The 14,810-nt window shown below is 41.5% G+C and overlaps 1 protein-coding gene across 7 annotated transcripts in view; it reads right to left on the bottom strand.

The window, feature by feature from the left end:
- DOCK5 (dedicator of cytokinesis 5) overlaps positions 1-14,810 on the bottom strand; it is a 234,684-nt gene that overhangs the window by 57,501 nt on the left and 162,373 nt on the right. For 6 of the 7 annotated variants that reach the window (XR_005213362.1, XR_005213363.1, XM_037813182.1 and 3 more), the window contains 6 exons: positions 14,072-14,142; positions 13,359-13,465; positions 11,396-11,532; positions 9,384-9,479; positions 6,949-7,047; positions 1,169-1,263 (listed from right to left, as the gene is read on the bottom strand). Coding sequence is in view for 5 of the 7 variants with exons in the window: in XM_037813182.1 (XP_037669110.1) it covers positions 1,169-1,263; positions 6,949-7,047; positions 9,384-9,479; positions 11,396-11,532; positions 13,359-13,465; positions 14,072-14,142 (605 nt within the window). In the remaining 2 variants the exon portion in view is untranslated. The remainder of the gene's footprint in view (positions 1-1,168; positions 1,264-6,948; positions 7,048-9,383; positions 9,480-11,395; positions 11,533-13,358; positions 13,466-14,071; positions 14,143-14,810) is intronic. The other variant, XM_037813183.1, reaches the window with a different exon arrangement.

Here is a 14,810-nt window from a genome sequence, read left to right as displayed (position 1 = left end):
TAGGTTACCAAGAGGTAGACCAGCGTGAGAGAATGCTTAACTTGTACCGAATTTCTACTCAGGTTGATGGTAAAGGAGTAGAAATGGATAGCAGTGATGGCAGCAGATTATTGTGAGTATAACCAACAGCACAGAACTACTGAGGTGAATGTGGTTAGAATGGGAAACTTTAGGATGTATATATTACTAGAATAATATGTGAACTCTATTGTAGATGATGGGCTATAGTTAATAGCACAAGTATAAGAAGCTTCTTTCATGAATTATAATCAATATACTATACTAATACAAGGTGTTAATGATGGGGTAGTGTATGGGAAAAAACATACCTAATGTAAATTTTGGATGATAGATAATAATACAATTGTAATAATCTTTCATCAATTGTAACAAAGGTAACTACTGTTAAAAAAAATAGTACAAACAAAAATGCTATCATCAATTGTAAGAAATGTTCCACACCAATGCTAGGTATTGGGGGTGGGGTGGTGTATGGGAATTCTATATTTTATGAATGATTGTTTTGTAAACCCACAACTTCTCTAATTAAAATAAATAAATAAGTAAAGGGTTATGAGCGATCAGTGGAATAAAAAGATGACATCCAGGTTAGAAATGTTCTCTTTGGAGATGGCATTTGAGACAGGCCTTGAAGAATGGGTAGAATGTTGTAGCCAGAGATCATGGGGAAGACTTTTCCAGGTGGAAGAAGCAGTGCAAAGGAAAGCAGAGAACATGCTCAGCACCCAGGATAGGCCAGTTTGGTGAGAGCACAGGCTGCATCTAGAGGGAAACAGTGGACAATAAGGCTGGATAAGCAGGGTGGGGTGGGCTGCAGAGGCCATGAACGTCAGGATGGAGGAGGCCATGTGGAGCCACAGAAAAAGGCAGTGTAGAGCCGATGTTGAGGACAACTGATATGGGTGATGAAGAGACTAGGCTAGCAGGAAGAGAGTAAAGAGCCTGAATTGGAGCATCTACAAGCAGCCCAGGTAAAACTGAGATCGTAAGCACATAAATGAGGATCATGGCAGGGGAAGATCCTTACTCTACAGACGGTAGACCTGAGGCAAGGAGAGGTAATATTTCTCAGCAAGGTCACAAGGCTAGCTACCTGTCCCCAGTGTTTAGAGTCAAAGATGTCAGGGTCTGCCAGGGGCTGTCTTACCTGCTCTGCATCATATTCATGACCATCCAATCTTTGGCATAGACATTCTTTCCAATAAGATCCTTAAACATGATAAAGGTTTCCATGAGGAAGTCCTGCAGGGAATAAGAGAGGAATGGTTGGGGGGGGGGGGGGGATGGGCAACACTTATAAGCCTTTCTTCCAGGACAAGAAAACCACTACATCAGGACAAGATTTTCCTAGTCCCTCAACAGCAGCTTAGCTTATAAAGATTTTAAGGATAACAAAGCATTTTCACAGCCACTGTCTGATTTGATTTTCATTATGTTATAGGACCCTATGAGAAAGACAAGGACAAAAAAAAAATTATCCACACTTTACAAATAAAAAAACTGAGGCAGAGTAAAAGTAAATGACTCATCTAAGGTCACAGAAACTGAGGAGCAAGAGAGCTGGGATGAGAACTCAGGTCAATGGAGCCTAAGTTTAGAGCTCTTAACTTATGCTTTAGTTCTCTGCTGCCAAGCGTTGTCTGAATGTTTCTACTGAGCTTAAAATAATTCAACAACAAATTGCAAGAAAATTGAAACTTCTAATTCATCTGAGTTTAATTCTCCTCTATTATTGTTAGGATAGTACAAAAGTACTAAAAATAAGAAACAGAATCATGAATCTTCCTATTCGAGGAATGTTATCATATGTAGTTCTGAAGAAGGGTCCTAAATGGTCCCTAAAAAAGAGATTCTAAGAGTGGCTCATGATAACTGCAACAATTAATAATGTTTGCATACATAGGGCAGAATAGGAAAAATAGCTGTTCTAGTCAAAAGAGGGTTGTAAACAAAAAGTAATCCAGAAATAGAACAATCAGATTAAAATCCAAAGCTAAAAACTTTGAAAGTTTTTTATTTATTAGTTAGCTAAATTTAGATATTTTCCTCTGGGATTCCTGAAATGAAAATCCAGTCCAATTTCTCTGGCACTAAACTGAGCAGTTCTGCCTTAGGAATTACATGGTGTGGTGGTAAGAACATGATATTTTGAACAATATTCCCCTGAGACACTGGACAAGCTGGTTAACCTCCTGCACTCTGAACGCCAACCACCCAAGGAATGGGAGTGATTCTGGATATGAAATCTTCCTCCTGGATCAGTGGAGTGTCAAATGTATCTATTCCCAATTTTAAATTATAGACATATTTCAAGAGTTTTAAAATTTTACATTATATTTAAGCATGTTCATCAATTTCGTTACTTCCATTTTGTTAACTTTTCATTTAAAATCAACAAAAATAAACCATGGTGTGTGAATCAAGGATTAAATTTAGATGCCAGGTATCTGCTTCAGATTTTGATTTTACAGTCAAGTCTTGGTAATCTAAATGAACTGCAAACTGAGATATCAAAATAAAGGCAATTCACAGATAATTCCAGACCTCATTTTATCTGTCACTCTCAAAGTTCATCTCCACTGAAATGTTTTGAGTAAAAAGGCAGGGTCACAGAAAGGAAAGGGCAGTGAACTGGGTGTCAAAAGGCACAGATGTGCGCTGTGGCTCTGCCACTGATGACTATATGCTTAGGCAAGCTACTTAATTTCTCCAGACCTTAGTTTCCTCATAGGATAATAATTCTCTTCTAATGAGATAACAGCTGTGGTAGAGCCCACCATAGTTCCTGCAAACAAAACTTCAATTTTTCTTACTTAACAATGAGGCCAAATTGTCAGAGTTTGAGATTAGTATATTTCTCTTTTCTACCTGCTTCCTAAAAGAAATTTGGGGAAAAAATACTTCTACATTACTTTAATTTTATATTACAATAATAATAAAACTGTTATTATAAAGAGTTAGTATTCACAGGCATTAACTATGTGCCAAGTAGGAAGTGAGGCACTGTCCCCACGCATTGATTCAATCAGTACTCACATTAACCCTCAAGGTACATATTATCCTGCAAATGAGGAAACTAAGGTTTGGTGAGGTTAATGTGCCCAAATTTCAAAAAAAGAAATGGAGTAACCAAATTCAAACCCAGATCTCTGTGCTTGCATATCCTGTGTTCTTATCCACTACATCATCCGCCGGTAGAGGAGAAAATATTGCTACTCTCTGCCTCCGTCTCAGCCCATCCCCTCCTCTCCTCCCAGCTGGCACTCCTCTTGGCAAGCTCACCCACATGTGGTGGTTACTGCTATAGGGTTCCATCCTATGCTGCCAGAGTGTCCCAATGTGTATATCTGAAGTAAGAGAAGGAAAAATGTCCACGAGACCCCAGCATTAGACCACCTAATAATAATAAACAATACTTTCAATCCAATTCCTTTTGTATTTGTGCATCATGTGGACCTCAAAAAAGAGGAGTGATTGGCAAAGGAGATGCATATCCTTGGGTATACCATCAGTACAAAACAGGCATAAGGTAAAAAAGTTAAAACATAAAGAAGATTGCAATATCCATAAATAATGAGAAGTTATCCAGAGAAAAGACTAGTGTGATGCAGCACTGGTTTGCTAATTGAGCCTCATGTCCATCCCACTGCTCTGCCAGATAAGATGACACCCTCATGTACATCTTAAAAATCGCTAATAATTCCCTAAAGTGAAGGCTCCTGGAGAAATAGCCAGAGGCTTAATTTAGCCTCTTAGGCTGCCGTTAGTTGCATGCTTAATAACAAGTATGAGAAAAATTTTCCTATTTAAAGCAAAAGAGAAGGAATGTTTCCAACTCAAGATAATTCACATTGTGTCCCTTTGAAATGAAAGGGAGAGAACCTAAGATGGAGGCTAAGTGAGACAGGGCAAAAAAACACCTTCATGAAAAATACTAGATAAAAACCAGAAAGTGACCCAGAACACTACTGCCAGCAATGCACCAGCCAGACAAGGTCTGCTAAATCCACAGAGAACGTGCATTTGGTGAAACCAGGAACCTGCATTCTGAAATGAGTGAGTGAGTCGGCTGAAAGTCCCACGGCCGCACTGCGGTGTGGGCAAACGGTGGGCTGGTGTTTGGAGACAGACTAGCTCTTTAAAAAAAAAAGCCCAGGAGTGGCAGAAGATACGATGGGGAGAGCCGCACAGTGAAGTACGGTGGGAGCGGGCTGAGCTAATGCCTCGGTGTCTGGCGTGGAGGATAACCCTTCCCACACCCGCTGCTGATTGTCTCCAGACCAGAGGAGCAGAGGAGAGCCAAAAGGAGGAAAAAAAACCGCATTCCTTGCAGCCATCTCCCCAGGGGGCGGGGGCACTCCTGCCCAGGACCAGACCCACAGCCCAGAGCTGTGCCAAGAAACCCAGCGTGATGGGGAATCTTTCCCGCAGCACTACACACAAGCCACAGTATCGGCCGTGGACAGTGGCCTTTAATACACCCACGGCTGATTGTCCCGGAGCTGGGAGGGCAGAGCTGTGAGAAAAGGGGGACGTTAACGCTTCCCATTCAGCCATCTTTGAAGCGGGCTGGGAGTGCCCCTGCATGGCCCAGTGACCCAGGACTTCCCTGGAGGGCCGGCGTGCACTAGTGATGTGGTGTGGCCCTCCCTCAGCAGAGGTCCTGGAAGAGCACAGCTGGGAAGGGGGAACCGCTCAGAAATCCCAGGGACCCTACGCGAATACCAAGGACTTGTGGGTCAGCAGCAGAGACAATCGGTGGAAAGAGTGAAATGAAGGCTTAGACTCTTGTAACAGCCTTAAATCTCCGGGAACACCTGGGAGGTTTGATTATTAAAGCTGCCCTGCCTCCCTAACCACCCAGACACACGCCCCACATTCAGGGCAGACAGCACCAACAACACACCCAAACTTGGTGCACCAATTGGACCCCACAAGAATCAGACCCCCACACACCACAAAGACAAAGTTGGGGAGAACTGACTTGAGGGGAATAGGTGACTCGCGGACGCCATCTGCTGGTTAGTTAGAGAAAGTGTACGCCTCTAGGCTGCAGTTCTGTCAAATTAGGGATCAAGTAAAGCAAATGCCAAGAGGCCAAAAACAACAGAAAATCTTAAAGCATATCATAAAACTAGACGATATGAAGAACCCAAACCAAAACACCCAAATCAAAAGATCAGAAGACACACAGTACTTGGCACAATTAATCAAAGAATTACAGACAGGCAACAAGAGCATGGCTCAGGATATAAAGGACATGAAGAGCATGGCATAGGATATAAAGGACATAAAGAAGACTCTAGAAGAGCATAAAGAAGAAATTGCAAGAGTAAATAAAAAAATAGAAGATCTTATGGAAATAAAAGAAACTGTTGGCCAAATTAAAAAGACTCTGGATACTCATAATACAAGATTAGAGAAAGCTGAACAACAACTCAGCCTCCTCGAAGACCACAGAACAGAAAATGAAAGAACAAAAGAAAGAATGGGGGAAAAAATCGAAAAAATCAAAATGGATCTCAGGGATATGACAGATAAAATAAAACGTCCAAATTTAAGACTCATTGGTGTCCCAGAAGGGGAAAAGTAGGGGTTCTGAGAAGTAGGGGAAGGGGCAATGGGGAGTTAAAAAATGAGTGTAGGGTTTCTGTTTAGGGTGATGGGAAACTTCTAGAAAGGGATGGTGGGAAGGTGATAGCATTGCAACATTCTAAATGTGATTAATCCCACTAATGGAATGCTAGGGAGGGGGTGGAATGGGAAGATTTAGGCTGTATATATGTTTCCACAACTGAAAAAAAAAAAAAAAAAAGACAGTCTAAATAGATGACAATTAAATGCCGAGGATGATCCTGGATGGGATCTGAGGATGAAGGAGAGGAAGCTCAAAGGGACACAGATGGGACATAAGGAAAAAAAACAAAGTATAGAATGTAAGCTTTGTATCAAGGTTGAATTTCTTGAACTTCTTAGCTGTGTTTAATGGGATTGCATAAAAGAATGTTCTTGTTCATGGGAAATGTATATGTGAATTATATTGTTTTTTCAAGGACGTGTGCAGCTTGCTCTCATATGTTCAGAAGACAAAGCAATAGATGATGGATGATAGGGAGGGAGAGAGAAAGGGAGGGAGGGAAAGAAAGAAAGAAATGGTGGTGTGACAGGATGTTAAAGGTGGTGGATTGGCGTATTGGGGGAGGGGGGTCAGGGTATACTGGAGTTCTATGTATGGGGTTTGTACTGTTTTTGCAACTGCTCCTGTAAGTTTGAATTTATCTCAAAATAAAATTTCTTATATAAAAAAAAAGATATTCTTAATTCCATGGTTTCTGGTCCAGATTCATCCCAGGGAGTCATCTTTCACTTTTCCAGGGAGATTTACACCAATGGGAGTCAGATCCCAGGTAGTGGGGAGGACAGTGAGTTCACCCACTGAGTTGGCTTAGCTAGAGAGAGAAGGCCACATCTGAGCATTAAAAAGGTACTGTAAGGGGGGAGACACTAAAAAAAAAAAGAGAAAAGAAATGAAAGGGACATGAAAATGGTGGTAACAACCACATCTTGGAAGATTTTACATACCTCTGCCTACTAAAATCCTTGCCATGGCATGGGTGACTATTGCCCCTTAAGATACACTAGCCTTTTCTCAGAGTAAAAAAAAGATTGCTCAAGTGTTTGTAAATAAGGGCTCTATCAAAATCCAAGAGACTTAGGGTGTTGGGTGATGACCTTTTGGTATATGTACTAAACTCATCTTCATCTTCAAATGCTACAAAAGAGCATTTCTGTAATCACTGTGGACAACCACACAACATTGGAGATAGATGGGAAGAGAACCCTGGGGTTCGTGATGTTCCGCCTCAGTTATATTTTGCTAAATATAAGGAGAATTAAGTTTACCAGGATCCAGGGAAGACAACTTACAATGATATCTTGTCTTGTTTTGAACGTGCTGATGTAGTGGCTATAGTGGCTGTCGTCCATTTGCCGCAGGATGGCAATCATGCAAGCAACAAAACTCCCCTGGAAGGAAGAAGAAAACACAAATCCAAGATTCCTTAAACCACCAGCTGACAAAACATGATTTGGGCACCTTGCTTTGGTTATCCCCACTCAATCAGTTATGCAGGGAACCTACCAATCTGGCAACATGCTACATTCTAAAGATCCAAAGGGCATGAGTTTTACTCTTTCTGCTTAAAATTCTACCATCCTTCCAGGTTTGAGTTTAGGAATCTGGAGGACTTCACTCATTCCATTTACTGGCATGATTTCTAGAATGCTGTGTATCAAGAAATATTAACTCTAAGATCTCAATTAGATTACCAGTTAAGATATAATGATGTGTTAAGACACCACAACTTCTTGTTGAGAAAGAGTTGTTCTATAGAAGCCCATGGAGAAATGACTGAAATATTTAGATCAGTTAAACAAAATTGAATTTGGAGGCATGTTAGGAGTTAAAAGAGGTGTTAAAACAGAGTGGAGCTGTCAAGAAGAGCAGTTTCCTGCTAAAATATTTGAATGTCATTTCTCCAATTCTAGAACCCTTTAGCTATTTATTCTCAGTATGTTATGCAAGCAGAATGGTGGGTCTGGCTTAAGAAAAAGAGATAGAATAATTAGATGAATAATCTTATTTCTATTTTTGAGGTCAGGAATGACATAGTAAATGTCCTTTTCCTAAGTCTAAACAGTTTTTAGCCACAGATTTAATTATCTGGCCAGAGGGTAAATATCTTGAATACCCAAATTTGGACATGTTCTTGGTCTTGATCCACATTCTGGTGTGTGTGGATCCATTGTGAACAAGAGCTCATCAATATGCTCGTTCAGTTAAGGTGTGGCCCAAATGATTCACGTTGGTCTTTCATCTGGATTATTGGAGTCCTTTATAAGCAGAGTGAAAGTCAGATGGAGGGAGAAGGCCATGGGGAACAGCCAGAAACTGGAAGTAGATGGAAGAGAAAGCAGAACACACTGCTATGTGCACTGCCAAGTGCCAGAAAAGCCAAGGACCAGTGATCACCGGCAGCCAGCCCCAGAATGCCACAGTCTTCTAGGAGAAAACAGTGCCTTGCTGATGCCTAGATTTATGGACTTCTCCTAGACTCAAAATGGTGAGCCAATACTACTATTGATACAACTACTATTGATACCATTATTATTCCAAGGAGGGAAATCTGGAAGAGAGCATACACATTGAGAATTAGAATGGAATTGTTTTGAGACAACAGAGGCCATGTTGAATGCAAAATCCTTCATTCTCTGCTCACAATGGCTCAGATTTTCCTTAAATAAAATGCCCATCAAGTATCTAAAGAATACTAATTTGAGTGGGTACCAAGTTATCAGCCTACCCAAGGTGCCCGCACGCCTCAGTCTCTGTCTACTTGTAAGTATCACAACAGGCTTTTATTTTCCCTTCAATATGAGTGATACTAAGTACCTCAAGAATCCTTTTTATTTATGGGACTGTGCTGGTTTGTATACATTATATCCCCCAGGAAAAGCCATATTCTTAGATGCAGTCTTGTGGGGTCAGATGTATTAGTGTGGATTAGGTTGGAATCTACTGGTTCAGAGTTTCCATGCAGATGTGACCCACCCGACTGTAGGTGATGGCTCTGACTGGATGATTTCCATGGAAGTGTGGCCACACCCGCTCAGTGTGGGCCTTGATGGGTTTGCTAAAGCCTTATATAGGCTCAGACATAAGGAGCTCGCAGCTGCAGCTTAGAGAGACATTCCGAAGATGGCTGTTGGAAGCTGATGCACACATTTTGGAGAATACCATTTTGAAACACAACCTGGGAGCAAGCAGACGCCAACCATGCGCCTTCCCAGCTAACACAGGTTTTCCGGATGCCACTGGCCTTTCTCCAGTGAAGGAACCCTTTGTTGGTGGACACTTTATGGCCTTAAGACTGTAACTGTGTAACCAAATAAACCCCCCTTTTATAAAAGCCAATCCATTTCTGGTGTTTTGCATTCCAGCTGCATTAGCAAACCAGAACAGGGACTCTTGATAAGTCTCTTCCCATGACTACCCCTGACTATCACTCTGTTGGCTCATTTTTTCCTCAAGAGAAAAATCAGTATCAGAATAAAGATCTTCTTAAGGTTATAATCAAGTATCACTCAATCAGGAAGGTCTTGGATCAGAGCTCTGTGAAGTTCTTGACCCCATTCACTTCCCAAGGTAGGTGTGGCATATAGCCTGCAGGCAGACGATGTAAACTGATGGGAGGAGCCCAGGGAAATTTGGTCTCAAGCCACTGGTCCCAAAAGCTTCCAGACAAGCAGGTGGGGCACTGAGAAGCAGAGGTGGCAGGGTGATGTAATGAAGAGGTACTCACGATCTGGGGGGACTGCCTGCTCATGCCAATCACGGTCCGGTTGATCCTTCTCAGCAGCCGCTCCATCATCAGCTGTATGTGCAGCACAGTGGGGCCCTGGGGTGGAAACACAGGACACCGTTTCTTCTGACTCAGCTTCATGTAGTCCAAGGAAACTTGGACAGATGAATTTTCTCTTTGGCTTTTTCCTACAAAATGATCTCTTGTCCAAAAGGGGAAAAAGATTTCACCGAATAATATATAATGTTAGAGAGGAATCAGTTGAACAAAACCAGATATAACATTTAAAAGATGCCTGTGGATGTGCAGGTGAAATGTGCTTCCAAATAACCCAGATGGTTCAGGTCCATGGAGTTGTTCTGTCCACTGACTCAACAAACAGTTTTTTGGGGGGATGGGCTAGGGGTGGGGGTGGGGGTGGGGATTTGCATTAGCATGAGATACTCAATCTGGACGCTGAACAGATTAGAGCTGCACAGGACAGTTAGGCACACGTGTGAAAAGCAAAAGGCAAAAATACAAAGTTCTTGCCACCTTCTGTGCAGCAGAAAAACAACAGGAAATTCGAATCAAGGAGATTTAATATTCTGTCATGTGTGACTCTGAGCAATTATTTAACCTCATTGGTCTTCAGTTTTTACAGCTGCAAAAGGAGGATAGTAATGGTTCCCTTAGAGAAGTTATTGGGCCAACACACCCAGCAGCGCATAACGAATGTTCATTCTTTCTTTTTCCTTCTTTCTTTTTTTGTGGTCTGATGTTACACTCACCTAGGTCTGCCCACACAAGATTACATCAAAGATATTTGGGGGACATAATACATTCAAACTGGCACAACGTGATTGGTCATACTTATTTGTTTGCTGAAAAGTCCCTGGTTAGGAATCAAATCTCTAATAATAACATTTTTTGAGAAAATTGATAGATTTTAATTGAAACCACTATTAATAGTGGTTTCAAGGAACACATTTAAGCAAAAAAAAAAAAAAGGAGACTGGCCTATAATAATTAATAAATATCAAATAAACATTACAAATAGTTAAGTGGGCTACAGGAGTTCGATGAGGGAAAGGGACAATTGTGGGGTGGGGGGAGGAGGGTAGCCAGAAAAAGCAATGGTTTCCTCCTGTACTTTTGCGGAGGAGGTGAGGATTTAGCAGAAGCACAGAAGTGCCTGTAGGGGTAGAAAATAAGATAGGCTGTAGTCAAACATGGACCTTGAAAGGTGAGCTAAGGAGTCACTTATGGGAAAAGGAACAAAGCACTCTTCACATCCTTTATCAAAACTGAATCTAAAGATATTTCCACGGTCCTCTTGGAATGAGAATGGGATTAGGCAAAAACAAGAGTGATTTCCTTGTTCTGTGAGACAATTTGTGTCATTCAGCTATATGGAGGTGTTGACTATAGTTTGTGGCAAGATATTTTTTCTGCTGAGCCCTCAAGTGCTCAATCGAAAACATTTTGTAAAGTTCCCTGGCCTCTTATGTGGGGGGCTCTGCATAGGACTGGGGTCTGTACTATCGCTAGCCCCATGTTTTCCCGGGGGATAAGTCACAGAGAAGAGGCAAGAGGAGAAAAGCTGTAAGATCCACCGAACTAGGGAAGGAAGGATCAGTGTCAGAAAGAATATAGAAATGAGGACTTCTCAGCAGCTCGGGAATATCTGTAATAGAGTCACCAGGTACCAGAGGTATGAGAGGGTAGAGAATTCTGCGTAAGATGATGATGAGTCCAAACAGAGCTCTAGTTCTTAAAAGTACTTACAGGGATTTCAATGATGGGCAAACTGAGCAAGCCAGGAAAATCAGCTGAAACATTAAGCAGACTTTTTCCTGGACCTAGATTTGCACGGGAAGCTCCAGCAAGGAGGAGAAACCTCTCTAACTGCATCTCAAATGGGCACAACCAGGTTCTAAACTGCCTGAGCCAAGCTCTGGGACTAGGAAGACCATGGATTCATCCTTGTTCAGTGCAAAGGGACAAGTATGTGTTGTGATGATTTGACTCACCACATCCTTCCTGTCCAGGACTTCCAGGATGTTGCTCAGAAGCTGCGAGCTAGCCTCGTGGTCAGGCTTGGTGGAGTTGTCATCTAACTGGCCACTGAGCTGGTCTATTAGCAGCGGCAGCAGCACATCTCTGCACTCTGAGGAAGAAAATGCAGACAAAGCTCGTGGCCTGTCACAAGCTGCAGTATCACCTCCAGAACCACCTGTCCCCTCCCAGCCTGTTCCCACAGCTCTGAGCTGCGGAATCAGCCCTGGAGGGGTGGAGCCCCTCCTGGCCACTGAGGAGCAATGTTTTTAGGCATGGAGCTACAGCCTTATAATTTGATTTAAAAAACAAGAAAATTGCCCCTATCACAGGTAAATATGAGTATTCAGCAAAATGTTTAAAAGTATTTAACAATTCCTTTAGCCTTCTTAAAATGCCAACTGATACATGAAAGCTACGTCACACGAAACTAATAAAACTATGTTATATACTTTTTCAAAACATATTTTTTTATCTAACGGGAAAAATTGACTACAAAATTCCTAGAAATACTAAGCTTCAAAAGTATATTTCAGTGATCCACTGAAATTCTGTTTATGTCTTTGCAGGCACATGGACTGTTTCAAGTAAGGTACTATCTTTCTCCTACGCCTTTCTTCCGGAACCTTCACTACTATAAAACATTATTATTATGAGTCCTAGCTATTCTGACACTAACAGAGGTGATCATTAACAGTGATAACACCTCCTCTAATCAGAATTATCTACTGCATGCTTTCTACTGCAATCAAATATCCAGACTTTATTGGCTCATTCATCCTTTCTGCATCCTTAGAGGCAGAGATTATCATAGCATATTAAAATATTATTCACTAGTTTTTTGAAGGCATTAGCCTTTCCTCCAACTGTATACTAGGAACATTTGAAATTTCTAACCACAAATTCATGGAGTGAGAAAATATCAGAGCCAAAAGACATTACTGATATGATTTAGCTCAGGTCTCTCCTTCCAGAAACAGAAGCTCAGACTTAGGGAAGGTAACCCATTTGTGCAAAGTTACATAACCTACCAGTGGCAAGCCCAGGAATGCTCTCCCACCAACAACCTACTCAACTTTTCCTATTTCCAAGAACTACTGCTGGAGTCTCATATCCCAGGTAGTTCACAGAACATGAGGTCATCCTCAGGGATTTCCTGGCCTGGTGGTAACTCCAAAAGAAGTTCCCACAGCTGTCCCACTCCAGCAAGTCTTGGGTTTATGGGGAAGGACCAGGTACTGGGACTCCTCCTCTTATCAGCTTTGGGATGGAACCACTGTGATTAAGACTTGGTGGCTACATACTTGCCTGCAGTTACAAATGAGAAGTATGTGATCAGTGTAAGTGTTTTTGCCACTGCATGCCACCCTCTCCTCCCCTCCCAGCAATGTGCCGGTGAGGTGGCTCTCGCCCCAAAGAAAAACTCCGATTTATAGAGTTTGTCAATTTCCATGGTGTAAGTATTTCCACCATGGTCAATTTCCAACTAATAATGTGACATCACTGAACATGGAGTTGTGAAGAGATGCACATAATCAGCTCTCTTGAACCAGTACAAGTGGGCTCCAGCACACCACTGGCCCCTTCTCCTGGGTTTTTGAGGTTATGCAATAAGTATACATTGAAAAAGATGAACTTGCTTAAAAGGACCATCTTTTCTGCTTGCCTGTTACCTTCCGGGTTTTGAGAAAAAATTCTCTAGTGAAACACTTGCTGACTAGTCTAATTAAAGATTAAATAATATATGATTTTATTTTTTTAGGGAACTGGAATACTGGACTGACTATGGCTTCCCTTTAAAACCAGTTTCCCAAGAGATCCTTAAGTACCAGCAAACATTTGCAAGAACATTACTGACATTAAAATTAAAAAGGCAAGTGTTGGCTGGAGAAGCGAGACTGGAATTTCAGTAAATAGCAGTTTTTGGCAGAGACTTACCTGACTGCCGAAAAAGACTGCTCTCTACTATCTTGGTCATGCAGTTAAGTTTCTGCCGAGCTAACTGGTTATCAGGAATGCTTTGAATGAACTTGCAGAAGAGCACACTAGAAGGGAAACCAGTGGTCAGTGTTTTCATTCTGCCAAGCTGAAGGCATCATTACCTTCTTCCCCTCTCTCCTGAGATGTGGATGTGGAAAGGTTTACCTGGAAAACTCTCTCAAATGACCTGAGCCTGCCTCTATAAAGTGACAGGGAGACTGTATTCCTCACTCCGTCAAAGGCACAGCCTTAGAGCTGACTCTGCTTAAACTGTCAAAACACAGCTAGGTCTATCATTCCTTTCCAAACATGCTTTGACACTTAACTCCTCCAAAATGCCTTTTTCTTGGCCAACTCTGGCCCAATGTCAGTGGCTGTCTGATTTTGCATTCCTAAGACACTTAGGTATAGGGTTGGAAGTATATTATTATGGGCTTTCTTTTAGTTAATTTTATGTCTGAATATCTTGTTTCCCCAGAGAAAGTGCAGACCTCTCTCCAGGCCGGGCTCTGTGCCTTCTTTTATCTTCTCCATAGGGCAGAGCACAAAAAGGTGCTCAGTTAATGCTTGTTAAAAGAATAAAAGCACGTATAACACGCAGTCCAGATCCCAGCCAAGCAGGGGAGCTGCTTCTCTGTTAAATTCTAGAAACAAATGTTTTTGCCATTTACCTGAGCTCAATAGGATCAAACACAAGTTTGACATCATTAATTATGCTAGGAAGGTACTTCAAAGCTGCACCCTGTAAAAAAACACACCAAAGACAAATTCAGTTGCCAAACAGGACAAATACAGAATTTACTGCTTGATTGTAGGAAGAAAAGGCTGTATTTGGATCTTAAATAGGGAACTGGATACAGATGCCCTTGCAATGAAGATTAAAGCTGATGCTGCTCCACACAACCTCCTAAAATTTTTTCCCAAAAAGGCAGGAAACACAGCTTGTCTTCTCCACTACCAGCAGGCGTTGTACATTTGGAATTCATTTTTCCTATCTAAGAAGGTAAATTCTCAATCTTCCTCACAAAGTTGCCATTGGAGCAAAGAAAGAATAATAAAGCCTCAATCTTGAGGCTTTAGAGTTTATGTATCTTATGTAAACAATAATGGCAATGATGAAGATGGGTTTCTGGGGAAAATAGGGAAGAATTAAGATTAATAAATAGTTGCCTGAAACGACATAAAGATTGGTTTGCTGAATCCACAGGGGTCATGACAGCCATGGAAGGGATTTCTAAATGGGTATCTTATCTTTGGCAAACTGATATTTGAAAAGACAAATGCTTGAAAATGTTCAAAATAGATTTCTTTCTTTACTTTCTGTAAGTTCTTCTACTCCAATTCACAAGCTATCCCTGGATTATAATTCACTTTGTTTCTTCCCTACCAAAACCAATTTTATGTTGTCCC

The sequence above is a fragment of the Choloepus didactylus genome, chromosome 20 (assembly GCF_015220235.1).
Source record: "Choloepus didactylus isolate mChoDid1 chromosome 20, mChoDid1.pri, whole genome shotgun sequence".
NCBI lineage: Eukaryota > Metazoa > Chordata > Mammalia > Pilosa > Megalonychidae > Choloepus > Choloepus didactylus.
Note: the sequence above shows the minus strand (reverse complement) of the source record. Positions and strands in the feature narration are given on the sequence as shown.